This window comes from Sus scrofa, chromosome 15, assembly GCF_000003025.6.
Source record: "Sus scrofa isolate TJ Tabasco breed Duroc chromosome 15, Sscrofa11.1, whole genome shotgun sequence".
In the NCBI taxonomy this organism is placed as follows: domain Eukaryota; kingdom Metazoa; phylum Chordata; class Mammalia; order Artiodactyla; family Suidae; genus Sus; species Sus scrofa.
Genome location: NC_010457.5, coordinates 84733712 through 84761681, shown reverse-complemented (window position 1 = coordinate 84761681; position 27970 = coordinate 84733712). Strand labels below are relative to the sequence as shown.

Sequence of the window (27970 nt, the reverse complement as noted above, 5' to 3'; positions counted from 1 at the left end):
AAAGAGGAATGTGAGAATGTACCTTTATTTTCATTTTACTAGTTAGTGTATCCAAACTCATCTCTAGATTTCCCATTAGACACTTGATGCATCCACAAAGTTGTTCTACTTTCTGCATAAAATCTACCCACAAGTATTCTCATAAGCATAAATTCTTACATGAAAGTTAAAATGAGTGCAAGAAATACTCAGTTTTTGCTAGGGCTGAGAGGAAGAGAATTACAGTGATAAGTCAAAATTATCTAACAAAGCATAGATGGAAAAACTGGGGGAAAAGTAAGCATAAAAGCTAGTTTGTGACCATGGTAAAATAAAATGTAATGGTTAATGAATCATACTCCTTAATTAAATAGCTTTGTGCTATACCAGCTATAACTTAGCTACCTTTGGAGGTTTACCTTCCACTTAAAGAATCTAGTCCTAAAAAGATTCAGTTATAAAAATCTTTATAAGAACAAAAAATTGAAAATAACACAAAGGTTTGAATAAATTTATCCTCTAAGAATATTATGTTCTTATAGAAGTATATTTGTTAAAAGTGGTAAAAGTCTATTGAAAAGGAAAGATGTTTATGATATATTACTAGGTTAAAAAAAGGCAAAGGCAGACTCCAAAACTGTAGAAATAATATGATCCATTTTATAAATAAAAATAACCTTTTATAGAATTTGAATAAGTTTATCTTTGAAATGCAGAATTAGTAGATCATCATAATTTTCTTATATTTGTTACTTTTTTCTGTTACCATTTCTGTTTAAAGTAAAAATTTGTTACTTTTTTCTGTGTATATTTAAAGAGCTAAATATAAAATGTTTAGCAATTATGTTCTAAAATATCTATTGCAACAAGATAAAGTAGGAAAAAATACATATAGAAAGCTGGGAGGACAGAATTTTAAAACAAATCAATATTTTTTTATTTTCAAAATGATATAAAACAGTCTCATTGAAGTCTTAATGTCTGAGATATATAAGATAATGTGCATTGAAATCTGCTTACATCCTCTTCAAGTCTCATTTCATGCAAAATATTTTGTGTAGGACAAAACTCCATTTTAAGAATGGACAAGCAAAGAAGATACTCTGTATGGAGGTATCCGTGATAACTCTTGCTGCAGGTTGATGATAATGAAGACAGTCCTGGATTGAAGGGTTCCTCCAAATCCTGAAGATAAGTAATCTTGCCAGTGTCTATTCTTAGTCAAAATAAAGACTGGGAGAGAACATTAATGAGTCAGTACCAACCCTCAACCTTCCTCTTTCTAATCCATTTTATTCTTGTATCTGGAACACTCCTTATGGGACTATTAGTTGTACCCAGTCTACAGTTGCATCTCTGGGGAAGTCCTGTATTAATGACAGGACCAGGCTTTCCTTGAGTATTCTGTTATGACTAAGAAGACGTCAAAATGATTAAAATACAATTGGTTTTCAGCTGCTTTGTGGATTAAGCAAACTACTCTGTTGGATGACCTAGAAATTTAGTTAGTATTAATATATTCCAAGTTGTTAACAACTGACCTATAGATTTTTAGAACATGTCTAATTCATTAGTTGGAAACTGCTTTTGTTCTATGAAAATATTTAGTGCTCATAAACCATAAAGATATCTCTCTAGTACTTAAGATATAAACATAGATTAAGTGTCAAAGGAGGAACATAGATATATTTTAAACATGCAGTTAAAACTAGAACATGTGTTCTGGGTCAATGATTATCAAACCAGACTGTACCTACAATCAGCTGGAGATCTTATTAAAATGTGGGTTGTGATTCAGTTAAGTCTAGGGTAAGACCTGAAGTTCTGCATTTCCAAATGGTTACCAGGTGTTAATGCTGCCTATCGGCAGATCACACTTTAAATGGCAAGATTCTAGGATATCTTTTATAAAAAAATTGAGTATATGGGTTTTCCAAAGGCAGTATCTGATCATCTTTCAAATTATCTAATTTCTGTAATTTTATTTATTTTTATTATTTTTTTATTTTATTTTATTTTTGGCCACACTGCGTCATACAGAGTTCCCAGGCTGAGAATCAGATCCAAGCCTCAGTTGTGACATACTCTACAACTGGGTCCTTTAACCTGCTGTGCCTGGCCAGGGGTCAAACCTGTGTCCTGGCATTGTAGAGATGCTGCCCATCTGGTTGTGGGAACTCCTAGATTGTGTATTTTAAATAACAGAAGGTAGAGATGGAGTTCCCACTATGGCACACTGGGTTAAGAATCTGACTGCAGCAGTTTGGATCACTCCAGAAGTGCAGGTTTGATCCCTGGCCCAGCGCAGCAAGTTAACAGATCCAGATTGCCACAGCTGTGATGTAGGTCACAGCTATGACTCATACTCAATCCCTGGCCTGGGAACTTCCATATGCCATTGGTATGGCCATAAATTTAAAAAAAAAAAAAAAGGAAAGAAAAAAATGTAAAGGTGACATTTTGGGGAGCATGTTAAATAATTCTGGGAATATCAGAAGTCAAATATATTTATGAAATCACCAGATTCATAAAACACACATCCTATATAAGTTAAATTTTAGCAAATTCAAAACAGAGTGGAGCCTGAAATAACATTTCTGTTATCTCATTATTGACTGATGATTATGGTAAACTATGCCTTTTTGCTTTATTCTTTAAAATTCAGTTTAAATATAAGAAAGTGTAGTTATTGTCTTTAAAAAGTATCCTAGGAAATAGGAAAATATGTTGAAAGTGAAAACTGCCCATAATTCATCAATGTAGAAAACATACAGGTAATATTTGCTGTGTTTCCTCTGTATTTTACCTAACAATATTATACCATTATTCAACTTTATTTTCTGCTTTTTATAATCATTGTAACATAAAAATTTCCCTTTATTTTTTCCCAGTGCAAGTCAACAGCTGTGTAATATTCCATAAGTAGATAGTATAATTTAACTATTATTGTTAGGCTATTTCACTCCTTTTTCTCTTAATGCTCCAGCAGGTAATACTACAGTGAATATCCCTGCTCTTTTTTTTCTTTTTCCAATTTGAGGAAATCTTTTTTTAGTGATATTTAAAAAATTATAGTTAATTTACAATGTCACACCAATTTCTGCTGTATAGCAAAGTGACCCAGTCATATATATGTGTGTGTATGTGTGTGTGTATAGATGTATATATACATTTCTCTTCTTTTTTTATTTTTATTTTTATTTATTTATTTATTTATTTTTGCTTTTTAGAGCTGCACCCGTGGCCCATGAAGGTTCTCAGGCTAGGAGTCCAGTTGAAGCTAAGGCTGCTGACCTGCGCCACAGCCATGCAGGGTTCAGGCTGCGTCTGCAACCTACACCACAGCTCATGGCAACGCTGGATCCTTAACCCACTGAGTGAGGCCAAGGATGGAACCTGCAACCTCATGTTTCCTAGTTGGATTCGTTTCTGCTGTGCCACAGCAGGAAGTCCCCCTTTCTTATGTTATCTTTCATCACGGTCTATCCCAAGAGAGACTGGCTATCATAGTTCCCTATGCTATACAGTAGGATCTCATTGCTTATTCATTCTAAATGTTATAGTTTGCATCTACTCACCCAAAACTCCCAGTCCATCCCCCTGCCTCCTCCTTGGGAACCACAAGATTCTCTGTCTGTGAATCTGTTTCTGTTTTTGTAAATAGGTTCATCTGTGCCATTTTTTAGGTTCATATAAGTGCTATCATATGGTATTTATTTCTTTCTCTTTCTGATTTCGCTTGATATGAGAATCTCTATTACATCCATGTTGCTGCAAATGGTGTTATTTTGTTCTTTTTTATGACTGAGTAGTATTCCATTGTATGTAAGTATGTACATATGTATCACATCTTCTTAATCTGTTCATCTGTTGATAGACATTTAGGTTGTTTCCACGTCTTGGCTGTTGTGAATAGTGCTCTTATGAAGATAGGGGTGCATTTATCTTTTTGAATTGTTTTGTCTGGATATATGCCCAGGAGTGGGATTGCTGGATCCTATGATAGTTCTATATTTAGTTTACTTAGGAAGCTCCCAACTGTTTTCCATGATGGTGTACCAATTTACATTCCCAGGATAGTACCCTTTTTCCTACACCCTCTCTAGCATTTGTTTTTTGTAGACTTATTAATGATAAGTCTACATTATCAATGTGGTACCTCATTGTAGTTTTGATTTGTATTTCTCTAATAATTAGTGATGTTGAGCATTTTTTCATGTGCCTACTGGCCATTTATATGTCTTCTTTGGAGAAGTGCCTATTTAGGTCTTGTGCTCATTTTTTGATTGGGTTTTTGTTGTTGTTCTTGAGTTATATGAATTGCTTGGAATATCCTTGTTCTTAATCTTGATTGCGTCTATCCTTGAGATTGATTCCTGAATGTGGAAATATTAGATTGGAATTATACATATTTTAAAGCTTTTGATATCTATGGCCAAATTGCTTTTCAGAAGGTGAGGCAAAATCTTGCTTCCCATCAAAAGCTGGTGGCCCTTTTCATGGCACTTCTTCCAATACAAAGTGTTATTTATAAAAGTCTTTGCAAATTTTAGAAAAAAGCAATTTATATTTCTTTAACTGCCAATGAGGCTAAAAATAATTTAACAATTTAGTAGTATTCATTGTATTTCCCCTTGATGATTTGTGTCCTTCTAGAATCTTAGCCTTTTTTCTTATTTGTAGATTTTTTTATATGCAAAAAGGACAGTAATCCTTCAACATACTTAAAGCGGTATTGTTTCTAGGTTGTCATTTTTTATCTTTATGAATTTTGGTGATGTTAATATGTTTATGGTAAAATCTATTAACCAATCTTCTTTTGGATTTCTTACATTGCCTTCAAGCCTGAAAAAATACTTCTCCATTAGCTTAAATTTTGTTCCTCTCATGCAGTTTAATTTTTTATTTTTAAATTCAAAAGAAATTTTGGCATATCATGTGAGATAATGATCGAATATGATATTTATGAACCTCAAGTGTTATCAGCACTACTTACTGACTAATTTATCCCTCCCATTGACTTTGGATACACCCTTGAAAATATATTGATTTATTAAGTTTCCTGGGCCTGTTTCTGGGCTTGCTGTTCTATTCTCTTGATTAGTGTGCATCTTATTTTGCCCATACCCCACTGCTTTTAAGACTACTTTCAAAACAAAACAAAATCAAAAACTCTTTTCAATAGCATTACATAGAAGCAGCTCTTTCCTACTGAAGTAATTTTTTGGTGGCATAAGTAACTAAAGAAAAAAAATCCCTGGATGAGTATAGGTATCAGCACATTTAGGGGAGTGAAGAAAAGAAGTTATATGCTTAAAGATAATTAAGACTAAAAAAGAAGGGAAGTGAAGAAGCAGTAGCTCTGGAGTGTATTTCTTGAATGGGTGCAGTACACCCCATGGAAAGAGACCAGGACCATGTGGAACAGTATGCAGAGAAGAAAAAACATAAAAGAGGAACACAAAGCAGCCAGGAAATAGCAAAGATGGAAGGGGAGGAGAAAGTGGAGAAACAACATGAAGATTTGTGAGAAGAGAATAATAATGATGATAGTATTACAGTATAAATATTGGAAGTATATTTACAATAGTATATTTGCATATAAAATGTAACAAGGCCCAACCCATGAGGTAAATAAAGACGTACAAGAACAGAATGTTATATCAACGTTAATGGAGAGACAAGAACCCAGGTCCCCAGACTAGAACACCACAACCAATTCTCCCTTGTGATCGGACTGATGGTAAAAAGAATTTGTAAGTATAGAGCTTGCCTGGACATACCTGAAATTATTAATAAGAGAGTTGACCTTTGAACAACATGGGTTTTAGGGGCACCAGCCCTCTGCTGCAGCTGGAAATCCACATATATTATAGTCAGCACTTAATATCCACAGTTTCACATCCATGGATTCAACCAAATGCTGTTAAGTATTTATTTAAAAAAAAAAAATCCAAGAGTTCTCACTGAGGTACAGTAGGTTAAGAATTCAACTGCAGCAGCTCAGGTCAGTGCGGAAGTATGGGTTTGATCCCCAGCCTGGTGTAGTGGGTTAACGATCCAGCATTGCCACAGCTGTGGTGTAGGTCAGTGTAGGTCACAGCTGCCACTCAGATTTAATCCCTGGCCCAGGATATTCCATATGCTGTGGGTACAGCCATTAATAATAATAATAATAATAATAATAATACACATATAGGTGGACTCATGCAGTTCAAATCCATGTTGTTTAAAGGTTAACTATAATTTTTCAGTTTTTAAGTTACTTTTGAGTTACACAACCTTTGGCCCTATTGTCTAGAGCCAGAGGTTAACAGTCTTGTTTTGGGTGTTGGATTAGCATGAGTTAAGCCATGTGAACTTTGTAATTTTGAGTAAGTTATTTAATGTACCTAGATCAATTTCCTCAATAAAATGAGACTAATAATAGGAAATATCAAAGTTCCCATCATGGCTCAGTGGAAATGAATCGGACTAGTATCCATGAGGATGCAGGTTCAATCCCTGACCTCGCTCAGTGGGTTAAGTATCTGGCATTGCCATGAGCTGTGGTGTAGTTGCAGACACAGCTCAGATCTGCCATGGCTGTGGCTGTGGTATAGGCCAGTGGCTGTGGCTCCAGTTTGACCCCTGGCCTGAGAACCTCTATATGCCGTGGGTGCAACCATAAAAAAACAAAAATAATAATAATAATAATAATAACAAAAAATTAAAAATAACAGGAAATACCTGAAAGTGTTTCTCTGGTAATTATATGAGATTATAAACTCTTTAAGAATGTAGTGGCACGTCAGCAGTGCCCTATATTGGAATTTTTTGCTGTGAGCTTCCAAGACTGAAAATTCCTTGAAGGCAAAGACCCCGTGTGCCTCCTTCCCTAGTGTTTTGCTGTCACCTAAATCAGTGCTTAGAACATCAGAAGTGCTCAATAAGTGTTTGTCGAAAAAAAAAAATGAATATTTACATGGAATCTAATGTCGTCAGATTTTTGTTGTGTTATATTTTTAACCCATTTGACCCTTTTAGAGGACTTTTCCGTAAGGGATTCAAATATTATGATAGGAGAGGAGAGAGAGGACAAGCCCACAGGTTTGCTCTTTGAGGACAAATTCTCTGGATGTAAAAATGCCATCCCTTCTTATCAAGAGTGTTCTGTAAATGTAGCTTTATTTAGAAGGGGCCACCATCAACTAATGCATTAGGTTAAGATCCCCTGGTGAGGACTATTTAACAGGCAGTTTAAGGCATGAGTGGATAGCACAGATGCAAGGGGCCCATGGCAAGTGTTGCGCAGAGCAAACGAGGAAGGAACCTAGAGTATGAGAGTACAAAAACAGAACTTTACCTTCATGTCTCCATGAACTGGTCTATTTTATTCTGCAAATTTTTCACATCTAAATGTATTTAGGAGATGGAATTCTGTGGAGAGATTCTAAATAAAACACACACTACTCATTATTCTGAAGAATATATTCTGAACCAAGAAGCTTCCTTCTAATTTGTTAATCTCAAAGTTTTGTTTTTAAAGAAATGAGTTTGAATTTATACTTGAATTTGATGAAAACACACCTTTGTTTCAACCATGTTTCTTATCCAGGCTTCCTGACAGCCATGAAGGACAAAATTAAGGGGACTGTCCAGATATTTTATAACTCATATGTCCTCAAGCCTAACCAGTCTGTGGATGCTAATGGTGAGGGGGTATCATTACTGTAGTTGTAGTAATAACTCAAATTTTCTGAGTTGAGTTATAACTCAGATTAACCATATTATTTGTTTTAGCACCTATTTGACCAGGCCTGTTTGGCTCACTCAGCCAAATCTACCTGTGATCTATGAGTGACTGGTGATACAGCCAAATCACCCTCCCATCTTGCTCAAGGATCTGCAACCAAGGTAGACAAGAGTGATTTTAAAAGCAGGAGGAAGATTCTCCGGAGTCAAAGAAGAAATCAAAAGAGAAATCTTAAAATGCCCTGAAACAATAGTGGAATCATACCATACCCAAATTTATAGAATTCTGCAAAAAACGGTTATAAAAAGAACATTTATAGTGATAAACATCTGGATAAGAAGAGAAAAAGATATCAGATAAGCAACTTTATTTTACATCCAAGAAACTAGAAGAAAAGGAACAAACTAGGTCAAAGTTAAGAAAAGGAAGAAAATAGCAAAGATCACAGCGAAATACATGAAATAGAGTCCATAAAAATAGTAGCAAAAGTTAACCCAACTAAGCTGTCTTTTTGAAAGGATAAAAACTGATAAAGCTTTAGCTAAATTAAGAAAAAAAAGAAAAGCGCACACGCACACACACAAAGGAGTTCCCATTGTGGCTCAGCAGTAATGAATCCAGCTTGTATCCAGAAGGACGAGTTTTGATCCCTGGACTAGCTCAATGAGTTAAGAATATTGCATTGCTGTGAGCTGTGGTGTAGGTCACAAATGTGTCTTGCATCCCACATTGCTATGGCTGTGGTATAGGCTGGCAGCTGTAGCTCCAATTCAATATGCTGAGGGTGCAGACCTAAAAAGACACACATACACACACAAAAAGACTCAAAATCAGAAACGAAAGCACAAATAACACCACAGAAATACAAAGGATGACAGAAATTACTATAACAGTTTACATGCCAATAAACTGGATAACCTTAAAAAAATGAATAAATTTCTAAAAACATAGAACCTACAAGGACTGGATCATGAATAAAAAAATCTGAACAGTTCAACAATAAGTAGAAGAGATTTAGTCAGTAATCAAAACTTCTTGACAAGGAAACTCTAGGACCAGATGGCTTCACTGGTAAATTCTAACAAACATTTAAAGAATTAACATCACCGTTTCTCAAATTCTTCCAGAAAATTGAAGAAGAGGTAACATTTACAAATTCATTTTACAAGGCTAACATTATTCTGATACCACACTAGATAAGAACACTTTAAGGAAACTATAAGCCAAAATCCCTGATGAATGTAGAGGAGAAGTTTCAAGATGGCAGCATAGAAAATCCTGAACTCACCTTCTCCCACAGACACAAAAGATCTACAACATTTGGAATAATTTCCTCAGAGAGGTACTTGTAAACTGGATGGACAGAGCTTCCACAACAAAGGATAAAAGGATGACATCAGGACAGGTAGGAGGGATGAGATACAGTTTCATACACACTTCAGCCACAGCAATCCACAATCAGGAATAATCACAAGTGTCTGGACTTTTTCCATGAGTTGTGAGGGATTTGAACTCCACAACAGGCACCCCATCCCCTAAACCCTGCACAAGAGAAAAGAGCCCCCCAAAACACTTTTGGCTTTGAAAACCAACACGGAACATGTCTAAGAAAACTAAAAATTGCTGGGAATGGAAAACTCACTCATAAAGAGCCTACCTGCAGCTCACTCAACTTAAAAAGCAAGAAAAACCGAAACAAATCAACAACAACAAAACAACAAAAAATAGATTGAACTGAACTTCACAGCCAGTCAAGCAGTAGCCCTGCCCACCATCATTCAGTAGCCATGGTTGGGCCCTGCAGCTTGTATGGGAGCCAGTCCCACTCACCAGTGCATCACAGCAGAGGGGCACACATAGCCCACAAAGAGGATGCCCCTTGAGCACTTGGATCTGATGTACAGGTGCATTGCATCTCAGTGACACATGACAGTTCCTAAATAAATCTTCCTTCAAGACTGGAAGAGATTGCTGATTTACCTAATACATATTTACAAACAGAAAATTAGGCAAAAATTAGGAGCCCAAGGAATATGTTCCAATAGAAATAATAAGACAAAAACCTTAGAAAAAAAACTAAATGAAATGGAAATAAGCAATCTACTTGATAAATGGTTAAAAGACTGATCATAAAGATACTCACTGAACTCAGTAGAAGAGTGGACAAGCAGTGAGATCTATTACAAAGAGATAGAAAATAAAAGAAAATATCAAACAAGTTATAATGACTGAATAATATACCAGACAGGTTTGATTGCAGGTTGGAAGAAGCAGAAGGACAAATCAGTAGCTGGAAGTCAAAGCAATAGAACTCACCCAGAGAGAGCAGCAAAATGAAAAAATAATTAAAAAAAGTGAAGACAAGGGATTTGTGGGACAGCATCTCATGGAAAAACTTTCACATTATGGGATACTTGATGTGAAAGAGAGAGAGAAATGATCAGAAAAATTATTTGAAGAATTAGTGGCTGAAAATGTCCTAATCTGAGGGAGGCAAAAGACATCCAGGGTCAGTAATCTAGCAGATTATTTAGCAGAAACTCTATAGCCCAATAATCTGCTGATAGCCTTATGGAGTTTCTCGCCTATGTAAATTTTTTTTCCCTTGCTGCTTTTAGGATTCTCTCTTTATATTTAATTTTGCTATTTTAATTATAATGTGTCATGATGTGTTTTGCTTTGGGATCATCTAATTTGGAACTTTCTTATTTAATAATAAAAAAAGCACCAAAACAAAAGGAAAGAGACAAAGAAGAAAGAAACAGAAAGGAACTACAAAAATAGCCAGAGAACAGTTACCAAAATGTCAGTAAGTATATACTTATCACTAATTATTTAAGTGTGAATGGACTAAATTCACCAATCAAAATATATAGAGTTGTGAATAGATTTAAAATATCAGAATCCATCTATATGCTACCTACAAGAGATTTACTTCAGAAGAAAGGACACATGCAAACTAAAAGAGAAGGATAGAAAAAGATATTCCATGCAAATGGAAATAAAAAGAAAGCTGCAGAACTTCTGTCAGATAAAATGAATTTCAAAGCAAAGACTGCAATAAAAGACAAAGAAGGGCATTGCATAATGATAAAGCAGTCAATCAAACAAAAAGTATAAGATTTATAAATGTATATGCACTAGAGGAACACCAAAATATATAAAGCAACTGTTTTTTTGTTTGTTTCTTTTTTTTAGGGCCCCACCTGTGGCATATGGAACTTCCCAGACTAGGGGTCGAATTGGAGCTGCAGGTACTGACTTACACCAAGGCCACAGCAATGCCAGATCCCAGCTGTATCTGCAACCTACACTGCAGGTCACAGCAATGCTGGATCCTTCACCTGCTGAGCGGGGCCAAGGATCAAACCCACATCCTCATAGATAGTAGCCAGGTTTGTTCCCACTGAGCCACAGTGGGAACTCCTAAAGCAAATATTTATGGACTTAAAATGGAGAAATTGAAAGCAGTACCATAATTGAAGGGGACTTCAACACCGTACTTACATTAGGAGATAGACCCTCCAGACAGAAAATTAATAAGGAAACATTGGACTTAAATGACACATTAGGCCAGATAGGCTTAATATATAGACTATTCCACCCAAAAGCAGAATACATGTTCTTCTCAAGGTCACATGGAACATTCTCTCGGATATATCATATATTAGGTCACAAAACAAGTCTCAATAAGTTCAAGAAGACTGAAATCATATCAACCATCTTCTCTAGCCACAATGATATAAAACTAGAAATTAATCACAAGGAAAAAATGGAAAAAACCCCACAAAATATGAGGTTAATCAACATGCCACTGAACAACCAGTGAGTTGTCAAAGAAATTAAAGGAGAAATAAAAAAATACCTAGAGATGAATTAAAACAAATTTGACATACCAAAATCTATGGAGTGTAGTAAAGGTGTAGCTAAGAAGGAAGTTCACAGCAATATGGGTTTACTTTAAGAAACAAGAAAAATCCAGAGTTCCCATCATGGCACAGTGGAAACAAATCTGACTAGGAACCATGATGTTGCGGTTTGATCCCTGACCTTGCTCAGTGGGTTAAGGATCTGATGTTGCCGTGAGCTATGGTGTAGGTTGCAGAGGTGGCTTGGATCTCATGTTGCTGTGGCTGTGGTGTAGGCTGCCAGCTACAGCTCCAATTTGACCCCTAGCCCAGGAATCTCCACATGCTGTGGGTGCAGCCCTAAAAAAAAAAAAAAAGACAAATAAGAAAAATCCCAAATATAAAGACTAAAAAAATAAATAAATAAAAAAGATCAGTGAAACTCATAGCTTCTTTCCTTAGAAAGATAAACAAAATTTGCAAACCTCTAGCTAGCATAACCAAGGGAAAAAAAAAAAAAAACAGAAGATCCAATAAATAAAATTAAGAATGAAAGGTAAGTACAGTTGAAACCACAGAAATACAAAGAATCTTAAGAGACTGCTATGAACAATTATTCACCAACCAATTGGACAACCTAGAAGAAATGGATAAATTCCTAGAAATATATAATCTTCCAACACTGAGTCATAAGTAGCTAGAAAATCTAAGCAGACCAATTACTATTCTTGAAACTGAATTAGTAATCAAAAATCTCCCAACAAACAAAATCCCAGAACCAGACATCTTCATAGGAGAATTCAACTGAAGATTTAGTGAAAAATTAATACCTATCCTTCTCAAACTATTCCAAAAATTTGAAAAAGAGTGAAACCTTCCAAGCGTACTTTGTAAGGTCAGTATCACCCTGGTACCAAGATAAAGCATCAGGAAAAAACTCACAAAATTACAGATCAATATCCTTGATGAACATAAATGCATAAATCCTCAATGAAACATTAGCAAACCAAATTCAACAGTCCATTAAAAGGATCATATACTACTCTCAAGTGGGATTTATTCCAAGGAAGCAAGGATGGTTCAAAATTTGAAACTCAATCAATGTGATACATAAATTAACAAAATGAAGGGTAAAATATATATGATCCTCTCAGTATATGGAGAAAAAGCATTTGACAAAATTCAACATCAATTTATAACAAAAACTCTCAACACAGTGGAGATAGAGGGGGCATATATCAATATAAGAAAAGCTGTATGTGACAAACTCACAGGTAATGTCATACTCAACAGTCAAAAGCCGAAAGCTTTACCTCTAAGATCAGGAACAAGACAAGGATGTTCTTGATATTTTTTATTCAAAATAGTATTGGGAGTTCTAGCCACAACACTTAGGAAAGAAAAAGAAATAAAGGAAGAAAGAAAACCACCACTTATTGCAGATAACATGATGCTATATATAAAGATCCTAGCAACTCCACCAAAAATCTGTTACAAATAAAAAATGAATTCAGTATAGTTGCAGGATATAAATCAATATATAGAAATATTTTACATTTCTATACACTAATAACAGAAAGAAACTAAGAAAACAATTCTATTTACAGTTGCATCAAAAAGAATGAGATACCTAAGAATAAGTTTAACCAAGGTGAAAGATCTATATACTGAAAACTATAAGACATTGATGAAAGAAACTGAAGACCCAAATAAATGGAAAGATATTTCATGTCTTGTGGATTGACATAATTAATATTGTTAAAATGTCCATAATACCCAAGTAATCCCTTGATTCAATGTAATCTCTGTCAAATTTCCAATGACATATTTCACAAAATCAAAATAATTCAACAATTCATATGGATCCACAAAAGATTCAAAATAGCCAAAAGAGTTTTGAGAAAGAAGCACAAAGCTGGAGGTATCATGCTTCCTGACTTCAAACTATACCACAAAACTATAGTAATCAGGATGCTCTGATACTGGCATAAAAACAGACACAGAGATCAATGGAACAGAATTGAAAGCCCCCAGATAAACTCACACATATATGAATAATTATGACAGTGGAGTAAGGAGATACAATGAAGAAAGGATAGTCTCTTCAATAAATGGTTTTGGGGAAAGTGGGCAGCTACATGCAAAAGAATCAAACTAGAACCCTATCTTACACCATACACAAAAGTTAACACAAAATGGACTGAAGACTTGAATGTAATACCTGAAATTTTATATTCATACACACGCACACACAATGGAATACTACTTAGCCATAAAAATAATGAAATCCTGCCATTTGTGACAGCATGGATGAAACTTGAAAGTGTTATGCTATATGAAGTAAATCAGTTGGAAAAAGACAAATGCTGTATCATTTCACTCATATATGGGATCTTAAAAAACAGCACAAATGAACAAACAAAACAATGCACAGATATAGAAGTCAGATTAGTGGTTATCAGAGGAGAAGAGGGTTAGGGAGTGACCAAAATGAGGGAATGTGTCAAACTGTGTGGTAAATGATGGTAACTAGACTTGTGGTAATCACTTTAAAGTGTATACAAATGCTGAATTATGATTCTGTGTACCTGAAATTTGTAATAATGAAAATATTCATATAAATGCAAAAATTCTCTAAAATGTTAGCAAATTGAATTCAAGACCACATTAAAAGGATCATACATCATGATGAATCAGGATTTATCTCTGGAATGCAAGAAATTTCAACCCATGCTAATCAATGTGATACAGCATATTAATAGAATAATAAAAATAATAGATAAAATCATATGGTTATCTCAAGAGATTCAGAAAAACCATCTTCAAAATACAAATTCCTTTTACGATTAAAAACTTACAACAAATTCAAAGAAAAAAGAAAAAAATAAAAATAAATTTAAAAAAAACTTACAACAAATTCAATATAGAAGGAGTATACCTCAACATAATAAAGGCCATATATGACAATCCCACAGCTAATACTCAGTGGTAAAATATTAAAAGCTTTTCCTTTAAGTTCAGGAACAAGGCAAGGGTGCCTACTCTCACCATTTTTATTCAACATAGTACTAGAAGTCTAATGAGAGCAATCAGGCAAGATAATGGAAAAATATATTTAAATTGGAAAAGAAGTAAAATTGTCTTTTCTGCAGATAATATGATTTTATATACAGAAAGCTCTGAAGACTCCACCAAAAACAAAAACCTGTTATTACTAATCAACGAATTTAGTAAAGTTGCATAATACCAAATCAGCATACAGAAATTGGTTGTATTTCTATAAACGAACAAAAGTGTCTGAAGAGGAAAGAAAACAATCCCATTTACAATAGTATCAAAAATAATAAAACACTTAGGAGTAAATTTCACTTCCTTCACTTTTAAGGAAGTGAAAGATTTGTACACTGAAAACTAGAAGAGTTTGATGAAAAAATTTAAGGCAACACAAACAAATGGAAAGACATCTTGTGTTCACAGATCAGAAGAATTAATATTATTAAAATGTCCATACTACCCAAAGCTATCTATAAATTCAATGCAATTCTTATCAGATTTTTAATAGTATATTTCACAGAACTAGAATAAACACACCTAAAATTTGTGTAACTCCAAAAGACTCTTAGTAGCCAAAGCAATCCTGAGAAAGAACAAAGCCTGAGGCATCACATTTCCAATTTTCAACTATACTACAAACCTATGGTAATCAGAAGAAGGAACAATGGAACAGAATTGAGAGCCCTCAAATAAACTACCCATATATGATCAGCTAATATTTGACAAGGAAACTAAGAAGATTAAATGGGGCAAAGGATAGTCTCTTTTAATAGTTGGTTTGAGGTAATAACAAGCATAAAAATGAAATTGTACCCTTGTCTTACACCCCTCATAAAAATTAATTTATGGTAGACAAAACCTCAAGCTTAAGACCAAAAACCAAAAAAATCCCTAAAGAAATCATCAAATCAGGGAAAAGCTCCCTTAGTCTTGGCAACAATTTTTAGATACAACACCAAAAAGCAATGAATGCAAAAATTAGTAAGTGGAATGACATTGAACTGAAAAACTTCTGCACAGCAAAAGAAACAACCAAGATAAAAAGGCAACCTATGAAATGGGAGAAATTATTTGCAAAGTATACATCTGATAAGTGGTTAATGTACAAGGTATGTAAAGAACTCATACAATTCAATGGCAGAAAAATAATAATCCAATTTTAAAAATAGAAGAAACGAATAGATGTTTTTTCCAAAGGAGACATACAGATAGCCAACAAGAACATCAAAAGATGCTCAACATCAGTAATCATCACGGAAATGCAACACAAAACCAAAATGGGATGTCACCTCACACTTGTTAGAATGGCCATCATCAAAAAGACAAAAGGAGTTCCCGTCATGACTCAGTGGTTAACAACTGACTAACATCCATGAGGATGCAGTTTCGATCTCTGACTTGCTCAGTGGGTTAAGGATCCAGCATTACTGTGAGCTATGGTTTAGGTCACAGATATGGCTCGGATCCTACATTGCTGTGGCTGTGTTGTAGGCTGGCAGATACAGCTCTGATTTGACCCTAGCCTGGGAACCTCCTTATGCCACAGGTGCAACCCTAAAAAGCAAAAAAAAAAAAAAAAAAAAACAAGAGATGGAGTTCCCACTGTGGTACAGTGGGTTAAGAACCTGACTGCAGCAGCTCAGTTTGCTATATAGGCTTGAGTTTGTTCCCTGGCCCAGCACAGTGGGTTAAAGGATCCAGCATTGCTGCGGCTATGGCACAGGTCAAAGCTGTGGCTCAGATTTGATCCCTGGCCTGGGAACTTCCACATGCCATGGGTGCAGCCATTAAAAAATAAAAAATAAAAAAATAAGTCAAGAGATAAAAAGTGGAAAGGATTTGCTGGAAAGGGAACCCCTGTGCACTGTTGGTAGAAATGTAAGTAATGCAGCTAATGGAAAACAGTATGGATGTCCTCAAAATATTAAAAATAGAACTAACATGATTTAGTAATCCCATTTCTGGGTATATATCTAAAGGAAATGAAATTAGGATCTCAAAGAGATATCTTCACTTCTGTGTTTATTGCAGTATTATGTACAATAGCCAAGATTTGAAAACAACCTGTCACTGGATGAATGGATAAAGGAGGTAGGATAACATGTGTGTATGTGTGTGCGTGTGTGTAGGTGTATGTGTATGTGTATATACATATATATACATCTGTGTGTGTGTATGTTTACATATATGTTTATATGCATATAATGGAATATTATTCAGCCACGAGAAAGAAGCAAATCTTGTCCTTTGGAGGACATTTTGTTAAGTGAAATAAGTCAGAGTAAGACAAATACTGTATTATTATCACTCATATGTAAAATCTCATAGAACTCATAGAAATAGAATAGAATGGTAGTTACCAGGAGCTGGGAGACTGGGGCAATGGGTAGATGTTGGTTAAATGTACAGACTTCCAGTTAGAAGATGAATACATTCTGGGGATCTAATACACAACATGCATGGTAATTTGGTAACTATAGTTAGCAATGCTATATATATATGGAAAGTTGCTAAGAGAGGAAGTTTTAAATACTCTCGCAATAACAAGAAATGTTAATTATGTGATGTGATGGGGATGTTAGCTCATGCTATCGTCATAATCATTTTGCAGTATGTAAGCGTATCAAGTCAATGTGTGAACACCTTAAACTTACATGAGGTTACATGTCAAGTATATCTCAATGAGCTGGAAAAAATTAATACCTGGAATACTAATATTTCTAAGCCTAAAATCTGTGATACCTCAAAGTATCTTTAAACATCTTCACAGGAATTTAAATATTTTTCCGAAACAACTTTTAAAAACTAATTAATATTACCACACAATTTACTATATGATAACCATTGGCAAGAAGGAGGTAGTGATATATTAATAATTTCATAGACTAAACCAGGGTGTGGTAGTTTAAAGAAGGCTGGAAATGATTACATTAAAATATATTCTGAAAAACAGTGGAAAGGCCAAGGTTAGTGATATTCGAGGAGTCACCTCATGTTTAAACATGGTCCTATATGCCTATATTTTTATCTATATTGAAATTGTCTAAACAGAATCCAATGAAATGACAAGAAAACATAGATTGAATATTCAAGTACTGGTAAATTTCACAATAAATGCTGAATACTCTCCTAAATACTTTCCTCTCCCCATGAATTTTTTTTCTTTAATACAAGTGAGGTACACAGAAAAAAAAATCTAAGGAAATCACATCTTATTTTAATTATTCATATTTACACTCACCTGTGTAAACTATGGAGAAATTAATAAATTAGGAACCTGAGAAGTTAAAAGTATATAAGATAGATTTTAAACAGACATTTGAAAAGCAGAGACTTTTATATTTTAAGTCCAGGAAATATGACTATCAATGCATAATTTATATAATTTTCTATACAAATCACTAAACAACCCTGTAGTGTACGTTACTAAAAGAATTGATTTGCATTCTTCGATGTGATAAATCCTTAATAATGTGATTTCATTTTAACAACAACAAAAAACTATGGCACAAACCAAAATCAGTTTTTATGTTAATTTACATCCATGCATAAAACTGTTCTGTGAAACAATTGCTCGTGTTGATTGGGAAAATTCTTTGAAAAAATTCCTATTGTTCCTGGGACATTTTAATTTGGTATATTTCCTGTGTTAGAAAGCTTTTTGGTCAAATTGCTTCATGTGTGTATTTTACTTTTAGTTTTCTAAGGTGGAAAGCTGAGAATAGAGATGTTGATTTGTACTTCTGTTGTTGCCTTTGAATGGTGCCTGGCAAAGTGACCTGACTCAGAGCACTTCATCCAGCAAATGTTCAACCTATGTGGACTAGCTGAGTGACAGGTTTGTATGTACATCTGTATAATTTTTTATCTAAAATTAGGATAGAAGAACTTACTCCTTGTGGCCTTGGTGCAAGAGAGTAGAGGGAAGTGGCTGTGTTCTTGACTCATGCACATCATGAACTTGAATAAGCCCCTTAAATTCTCATGCCTCAATTCTCCAATTCATACGACAAAATTAACTGTCCTGCCCTGACTAAAGTACAGTCATCCCTGGGTATCCATGAGGGATTGGTTCCAGGACCTCCTGTGGATACCAAAATGCTTAAGCCCCTTATATAAAATCTTCAGAAAGGGAGGGCCAACTGTACAAGGTTGGTGAGAGGTCCAACCAGATGAACTGGTTATAAGTTTTGCAAATCTAAAGAGATTTAATAGGATGGGGCTGATAGAGGAAATCAGAGCCTGTGTACAGTAGGCACTCAGCAAACATTAGTGGTGAGGCCTTCAACTCACCCTGATAGCAGGAACTTAAGGCAGGGACGTGCCAGAGCAGAATCTAAGCGCTACATAAAGTAAATTGACTTTGCTTTTGAAGTCCTTCCTTTGTGAGGGTGGAATTTGTGATAGGAAACCGGTTTGCTTAGGGTGGTGTGAGTTGTGTGGGGTGGGGCACAAACGACCTGCTAATTTTGTTTCCATTTTTGATTTCCAGGTTTCTATGAGTTTCTCTCATCTTGTTTCCTGTTTTTCCTAAAAGCCTGAGTATGTGCCTATCTTTTTTCCTGCAGGTGTTGGTAACTTCTTTATCCTTCCGGACCATTCTCAGCAGTCACTGCCTTTCATGTGAGTTCTGTTACAGAGGTGAGTGTGTATTAACAAAAGCGAAGATTATGATAGCAAGGGACTTCTGTATGAACACTGGTGTGAGGCGTTCTTACGTGGGATGATCCTCAAAACATATATGAAGTTGTTAGAAACTCAGCTAAGTTCTCAAAAATATGATCTACAGGAGAATTCTATTAAAATGGCTTTGTCGTTAAATTGATGCCAATAAGCTGTCAATAAATGACAAAACATCACGCCATACTGAGAAAGTAAGAAAGCCCATTGTAACACCACTTAAAAGTTTTATGATATACAATATAATCATCTGCACACATATATATATGATATATAAAATACGTACAGACATACATTAATTTCTTTCTTTTTTTCCTTTTTGTCTTTTTAGGGCCACACCCACATCACGTGGAGTTTCCCAGGCTAGGAGTCAAATCGGAGCTGTAGCCAATAGCCTACACCACAGGCACAGCAATGCCAGATCCAAGCTGCATCTGCGACCTACACTAGAGCTCATGGCAACGGCGGATCCTTAACCCACTGAGTGAGGACAGGGAACAAACCTGCATCCTCATCGATGCTAGTCAGATTTGATTCCACTGAGCCAGTATAGGAACTCCAGATGTACATTAATTTCTTTATGACTTAGTATTTCTTAATAAAATGTCATATTTTTAAAATTTTCTGTTTTTACCTCTTTGCATCCATGGATAATACCTCCTATTAGAATCCATGGATAATACCATCCTGTTTAGGATATCCAATCTTTATGTCCTTGAGTTTTACATTATGTTATTTTTCCTTCCTTGGCAAAAGTTACAGCTGTATGGAGAAGTGACAGCTCACCCTCAGTATCACTGCTGAGTTCCCAAGCAGCTGGAAGGACCGACGCTCTTTAGGCCTCCCGGGGGATTACTCTGAGATAGAAATTCTCAGCCGTAACTGGAGTTTAGCAACAGTAAGGAAAAACAAAAGTGTAATTTTCCAAAATCAAGTTGACTAAAACTAATATCTTCTCATTTACTCAACTTCCCTTGGGATGGGTAATTCTTAGGACACTTCATTATGTTAACAGGAATTATATGAGAGAGAACCCTGTTCTCTCAAAACTCAATACAGGTAGGAGGCCTTTTGAGTTTAAATTTTAGAAATAAACTTTGCACATGAAGGCATTTCAGTGATTTTTTAAAATCTTTTCTAGCTTGAAGTGTTATATACTTCTCTCATTCAGAAAAAAATTTTTCCAAGTCAATAACAGCCATATATTTACTGTTTATTTTAACTAGAGTCTGCACAAATGTTTGACAATTTTCCAGATAGCGAATAGAGAATAGGTCTAAATAGAGAATTTTGGGAAAATATGTACATGATAATTAAACAGATATTGCTATCATTTCACACATCATTTTCGTAAATGGTAGCTTAAAATTAGTAAATATAGCCATCTTTGATCATTGACCAACTAGATATTCTTTGAACTTTCCCAAGTTATATTTTGCTTTGTTTTCCCTACTACTTATAAAGGGAAATTTGCTGGATATTAAAGTTGCTTGTTTATAATTATTCTCCCAGGTCTTAAGGAGAGTCTAAGGATTTATGTCATTAAACACATTTAATTGTAAGGAAATATATGGCCATCAATATACATACAGAGAATATAAAACTATTAAAAAGAGTCACGGTATTTCTTAAGTGAAACATAGGTGTCTATAGAGAAACATCCCCCAAACCATTATATTGGGATTTGTGTTTTGGGTGCTATGGAATTCATCTTACATCTGCTTTCACTCTTAATTCCTACAGTCTCAGCTCCATGGAGTTTCTTTAACAATGTTAAGTTCACGCTGTGGTACAACATGTTCAGCAGCATCTCTGGAGCACTGGGACACAGGTTTGATCCCCTGTCCAGCACAGTGGGTTAACAATGATCCAGCATTGCCACAGCTGCACTGTAGGTCACAACTGCAGCTCAGACCTGATCCCTGGCCCAGGAACTCCATATGCCATTGGGTGGCCAAAAAATAAAAATAAAATGTTAAGGGGAAATATTAAGTCAAATGATGTCATTCCTTGGATAAAAACCTTACAGTAATGTTTCATCTCACTCAGAATGAAATCCAAAGTTGATACCTTGGCATAAGAGTAAGGTTACTACATAATTTATCATCCAAACAGGACTCTTTCAAGAGTGGAAGAGGCCTTAAGAGTAATTATGTCAAGGAAATAGCTGTAAACCATGATTGTTCCAAGCAAACCAAGTTGCTACCTTACACATGTCATGTTCTACCAGTGTCTTCTTCCCACAGTCCTTGCTTGGCTCTGGCTACACTGACCTTCTGGATGCTTTTCAGATGTATAACCAGCAAGCCCAGCTGCCTGGAATGTTCTTCCTACAGATATCTGTATGTCTTGCTCTTTTCCACTTAATCTTGGTCTCTACTCAAATCTCATCTCTTCAGGAGAACTTTCCTGACTCCTCCTTAGAGCAGTATCCCTCTTCCTCTGATCACTCTCACCATCTTCCCTGCCTTGTATTTTTTATAACAATTATTACATCCTTACATGATTATACATATATTTTGTTTTATTTGTTTCTAATTGGTTGTGTCTCCCCCACCAGCAGGCAAGCTCCATCCCTGGATGAAGTTTTTTGTTTTCTAGATGTGGGTTGTGTGCCTACATCTAGAACAGTGCCTGACACCCAGTCGATATTCAATCATACTCAGCATAAGGACAAATGAATACAACATAGAAAAATAAGTTGATGGTTACAATGGAGGCTAAGAGGAAAAAACAACTTCAATTAACTTATGGGTGTTAATTAAATGATAATACTTGTAATCCAAGAAATATGTGAGAGGTGCCAGGAAGAGCATTACTTGATACAAAGAATGAGTTACGGAAAATTTGTCTAAAGTGAATGGTTAAATATGGTAATCTAGAAATGCTGACTCACTGAAATTTTTTACCATCTTTTTTATACTGAAAAAAATTTCCTTCCTGATAGTACATATTTTGTGTCTTTCTAATATATTTAGCCCATGTGGGTTGCCTACAAAGTGTTGTAATTCCACTTAATTTAAAAAAATTATTTTGAATTTTGTAGTGGTTACTAGATTTGAGAAATCCATTAACAGCTGTTTTCTTAGGAATGATAATGCATCACTCTCAGAGCACCACCTATGTGCTAGGCCTTAAGTGTTTTACAAAGGTCATTTTCTTTAATCCTCCCAACAAACCTATATGATCTAGATAGTCCCATTACTCTAGTTTGCACTGAAGAAGCTGCAGCACAGAGAGGTAAAGGCAGTCTGACTTCACAGCCCCTAACCCATTGCTTTTGCCATATAGTTGGATTTTTTTTTTTTTTGGTTGTTGTTTTGGTATCACTATCAGTTTATTATTCCTCTTAATCTCTATATTCCAATAGAAATAACCTGGAAGTATTCCCTGACTTTTCTGGCAAATTCTAAATATTACCTTTTGTGAGTCAGTCTATTTAACCAATACCAGCTGTGTTTCCCTCTAGCTTTTACCATGCGTATTTCTACCTTGGTTATATGTTTCATTGTTTATGGTCTTTTTTTCACTGGAATATCACCTTTTTGAGAGTAGATACCACTGTTTCAGCTGCTGCCATATTTCTAATGTGTAAGTACCTGATATGTAGCAAATACTGATAACTGTTGGTTTCATCAATAAATACTGAGTGAATAAGTTATATTAAAACTATCTTTTTTTTCAATCAATCAGCCAATATTTATAAACATAAATCTGTGCCTAGTACTGTGCTCTATGTATATAGCATTTTCTAAATGTCAGGTCCTCTTCTAAACACTTTATATATCTTTACAATAACAATAACCCTTTGAGGTAGTCTCCGAAGATTTTTTTTTTTTTGTCTTTTTGTCTTTTCTAGGGCCACACCAGTGACATATGGAGGTTCCCAGGCTAGGGGTCTAATGGGAGCTGTAGCCGCCGGCCTACACCAGAGCCACAGCAACACAGGATCCGAGCCGAGTCTGCGACCTACACCACAGCTCACAGCAATGCCGAATCCTTAACCCACTGAGTGAGGCCAGGGATCGAACCTGCAACCTCATGGTTCCTAGTTGGATTCATTAACCACTGAGCCACGACGGGAACTCCCAAAGATTTTTTTTTTTAAAGAAGCTGAGACATGATTCCTTTATGTAAGCCACTTTAAATCTAGTTAAGAAATAATACCAATGGAAGTGAACTAATTAGAAAACAATACAAGTTTATAATAAAGCATATGCAAGCATATGATTATGAAATTGTGAGTTATATAATTAAACTTAGAGGAAAGGGGAATATAAGTAGGTATTTCAACTTTTAAAAGGAGTTGATGCTTTATTTTGGTCTTAAAACACCAGGCGGAATTCCGATAGCTGAAGGAAAGAAGACGGCATTTCTGAATAGAACAACTGAATTAAGGTAGAGAATAAAGATGATTCGGGGGGCCTGTGAATAATGGTATATGTCATTAGATAAGTAGGAGGGACCAGATCATAGATAGCTTTGAAACCCAGGCAGAAAATGTTAGACCCGAGGTAGTTGGAATCAGTGAATCACTGTGTGTGAATGTGTGCCTGTGCGTGAGTGACTTATGAAGTCAGAAAAATAAGTCTTTACAGCCATTTAAGTGTGTGAATTAAATGCAATAAAGAGTGTAAAGTACTTAGTTCCTGTCAGAGTTAGCTGTCACTAAATTGTCACTGTTACAGACAATAATGATAACAGAGAAAATTTTGCCTTGAATTTTTAATCTGGATAAATAGACTTATTCTGGGTTATTAGGTCTATATAATTTGTCTTTATAAAGTTAAATACAGTTCAATCAATGATAGTATTGATTAAGAGAAACGCTCAGGAAGAAAAATGAGTGGATCCCACCTATACTCCAGAAAAGAAAATGTGTTCTAGATAGACAGAGCTAAAAAATAATCATATGATAATGTTTTCATACGATCAACTACTTATATTTCACTAAAATGTGCTGTTTGCCATTGTGGAAAACAGTTTGATGTTTCCTAAAAAAATTAAAAATAGAATTACCATGTGATCCATCAATTCTACTTCTGGGTATATATCCAAAATAATTGAAAGTAGCATCTCAAAGAGATAATCTGTACATCCATGTTCATAGATAGCATTATTCACAAAAGCTGAAACATGGAAATCACTCATGTGTCCATCAATGGATGAGTGAATGGATATGCAATGTGTGGAATATAGACACATGGAATATTATTGAGCCTTAAAGGAAATCCTGATACATGCTACAGGATGGATGAAAGTTAAAGACATTATACTAACTGAAATTAAGTCAATCACAAAAAATCAAATACTGTAGGATTCCACTTCTATGAGATACTGAGAGTAGTCAAAAATCATAAAGATAGAGAGTAGAATGAATGGTGGTTGCCAGAGGTTTGGGAGAGTAGAGAATGGAATTTTTTGTTGTTGTTGTTTAATACATATAGAGTTGCAGTTTTACAAGATTAAAAGAGTTACGGAAATGGGCAGTGGTGATGGTTGCACATCATTGTGAATGATTTATTATCACTGACCTGTACACTGAAAACTAGTTAAGATGGTAAATTTTGCTGTGTATTTTACCACAGTAAAAGAAAAATTGGGAGGAAAGTGCTATTTGCAACTGTATAGAATCCAGTTATAGCTTTTGATTCCCCATGGAGGATTTTTTACTAAAATTTTGCTGATATAGAAACAGGCGTTTCCTAAAGGGATAAACAGAGAAGGCATAATAACCTCTGCAAGATCCTCTATAAACTTCAAAGAATATGAGAATGCCTGTAAGATTTTTTTGTGTTTTATTTGGTTTTGTTTTGTTTTATCTTTTTTTTTTTTTCAGTGATGATGGGGGACGTGGAATATAAACAAACTAGCTCAAAAAACTTTAAAAAAATCCATCTAATTATAGTGCAGCAATTTCTTTAGTACAAGTTATTTTATACTTACTGTTCTCTAAACTGTTTTCCAGGGTTAATAATGCAATTTTTAATTAAATATGATGCTAGATGAAGCGGTAAAGACCAAGGTTCTAAATGAGCTAGATGTGGATGGACAGGTCCGAACCACAGAGCTTCTGAAGGGAGAAGGACTAAAAAGTTGAAGAGGAAATAAATAGAAGGCAAAGAAAGGGAAGAAAAAAAGTGATTCAAGTCTTTTAAATATTTTAAAGCCAAGAATTTGAATTAAAAGAAAATAAGTTAGAAACCACTTACATTCCTGTATGCGGTTTGCATTATTGCTCATGCCCAACAATACAGAAAATATTTTCTGTGCAGTACTCTGGACCTGCTTCATCTCTTGAATAGAAAGAAAGGTCATCTATACACAGAAAAGACACTACTTTTGCTTCAGAATCACTGGATTAATCTTTCAGCAAAATCATAAGTATTTCAAATTCCTTTTGGTCTTAAGCCCTGGAATTAATCAGACTTTCAACAATGTTCTCTCTCCTCCCCACTCTCCTCCTTCTTCCTTCCTGTGGGCCTATGACTCCACACATTCCACACCACCCTCCACACCCTTTATACAATCATCCATCAGAAGTGGGGCTTTGTGGACACAACCACTCTTTTCTAGCTGTGGTCTGGGCAGCCTGCTGACAAAAGTTCCCTTGGCCTCTTGAGGGTCTGTATGGAATTTCTGATACACACTGAGTTTCTAACAATAGGATTAACTTTGGGGGAAAGTGCACTGTGTATTTTGGGTGCTGGGCACTGTATGCTGTTCTGGTTGGCAGGGTACACAATGGCTTAAGTAAGGCTCCCCTGGGCATTTTAGTTTAGGGTGTGGAGATTATGTGACACAGTTGTCAACTCCTATTTCTTCTTGAGGGCAATTAGCTGAAAACGGGTTTCGCTCAGTTTGTTTTGGTTTGTTTGAACCAACTATTTGCATAAGCAGAAGGAGTCTGCCTTCAACTTGGAGGCAAGCCTTACAGAGAGGTCAGGTTGGTTCTCTGCAAGCCCTCCATCCCCACCATAAAATGAAACCATCTATAAAAATTCCTCCATCGTGGTGTCTCTTGGCATCTGCTCTCCTGGGCCCGTTCCAAATGTTCCCCTCATGGCCTCAGGTGAAGTTCCTAGAGCCTAGGAGCAGCAGGCAACTGGCTCATGGCTATATAACTGCAGTGTAGACAGGACATGCTCTTGGAAACAAAAATAATTACTGAACACCCAAATATATGTAAAAGCACTATTTTGCCTTTGGTTCAAGAATGCTATCAAGAACCTCGGCAGAAAAAGCATTAGTGCTGACTTAGTCTTCTGAATATTGGCCCGGAACCTGACCATGCTTTTAAATTGAGCTAAGGGCTTAAATAGCGAGTGGACTCATTTAACTCTGTTTATTGTTATATCCTCCTTTCTGGCTCTGTTCCAGAGATTTCCGATGGCTCTAGCAACTCTGGAGTCAGTATCTCTGATGTGTTTGCATCTGACCTCTGACCTAAGCTTCAGTGTTATTTTCAGCTGTTCCTTGACAGGGAATCCAACAGCTGCTGTTTAATACCACAGACAACTTGTGACACACGCTGAGTTTCTAGCAATAGGATTAATATGCCAATCTTGGGCTCTGATTTAAGCTGTCTATAATTTTCGTGCCTAGGGTGTGGGAGAAAATGAAAATCAAATCTGAAGTACAATGATATCCTTTAAAAAAAGTGTAGCAGAATATATATAATGTTAAACTTAAAAAATTAAAAGTTTTCCTGCTGCAATTAAAAGGTAACAGCAAAGTATATTAATTCCTAGTGGTTATGATAACTCAACTTGAAAATACTGTTCAGTGGAATATAGGGTTGCAAAGAAACCCTGAAATGGTAAATATCTATTCAGAAATACTCACTTAAATATTTTTTAACTGTCCCTAAGAAATTTGAGACTCTGAGAAAATGTGAGCATTTCAAAGCACAGTACGTTTTAGAAAAGCAGATTAATCTAAAAATGTGTTTCAAAGAGTTTTGTGGCTTAATCCCCAAATACCAGAACTTTTTTTAAAATACATTTTTGGGAATTTTCTTTGCATGAAGGAGACTTCAAAAACTTTGCAAAGATTGATACCCTGGTTAATGACTGCTTGGTTTCAAAGTCCACCATACTGTATAGATTCAATGACTAAAGTAATTTGGGTTGTCAGGATGTAATTCTTTTTCCATTTGCTATCAAACATCAGCTGATAGGAAGAGAGCTAGAAGCTGCCCTCTGCGTTTAAGATAATGGCTAAAATAACAGGCACTCAGTGTTACCATACTAGGGGTGTGGTTATTCTCTCTCGTTCTTTCCTCTCTCTCTCTCATGATAAACTCAATGGGGTTGTCTATTTTTAACCTCCTGTTCTTTCCTTTTGGCAGAGTAATCAGTGCGAGCAGAGCTCTTTCCCTGAATGAATCCAAGTAACCCCAGTGGTTGCCTCCTGAAATGACCAGCAGACAAACATCTGTACAGAGGCTGCCCAAAGCATAAACGCTGGTTCTAACATACCATGTCCAGCCGTGGAAGTCCCGGTGTGGAATTTTCTACGACAACAGTCAGTTCAGTAGCTGTGCAGGCTGGGGACTCCAAAATCGTTATAGCTGTCATAAAGGTAAGCTAACAACTTCCTTTCTTCTGTGTGGCTGTGGGATTCTTGCTGTGTGTTAATAATCCTAAACAACATTCCACATCACCGGCAGTTA

At 35.6% G+C, this 27970-nt stretch overlaps 1 protein-coding gene and 1 long non-coding RNA gene across 2 annotated transcripts in view; one reads left to right on the top strand and one right to left on the bottom strand.

Moving 5' to 3' along the window:
• LOC110257008 lies at positions 10-27699 on the bottom strand. Its single transcript, XR_002339133.1, has 3 exons — positions 25509-27699; positions 7325-8506; positions 10-1212 (listed from the first exon to the last, which is right to left on the bottom strand). It is a non-coding gene; the product is annotated as an uncharacterized LOC110257008 (long non-coding RNA).
• Positions 16386-27970, top strand: part of CCDC141 (coiled-coil domain containing 141) — a 210572-nt gene continuing 198987 nt past the window's right edge. Inside the window, 4 exon segments of the mRNA XM_021075317.1 lie at positions 16386-16707; positions 18315-18454; positions 19185-19257; positions 27647-27879. Coding sequence (XP_020930976.1) covers positions 27778-27879 — 102 coding nt within the window. The 5' untranslated portion in view covers positions 16386-16707; positions 18315-18454; positions 19185-19257; positions 27647-27777.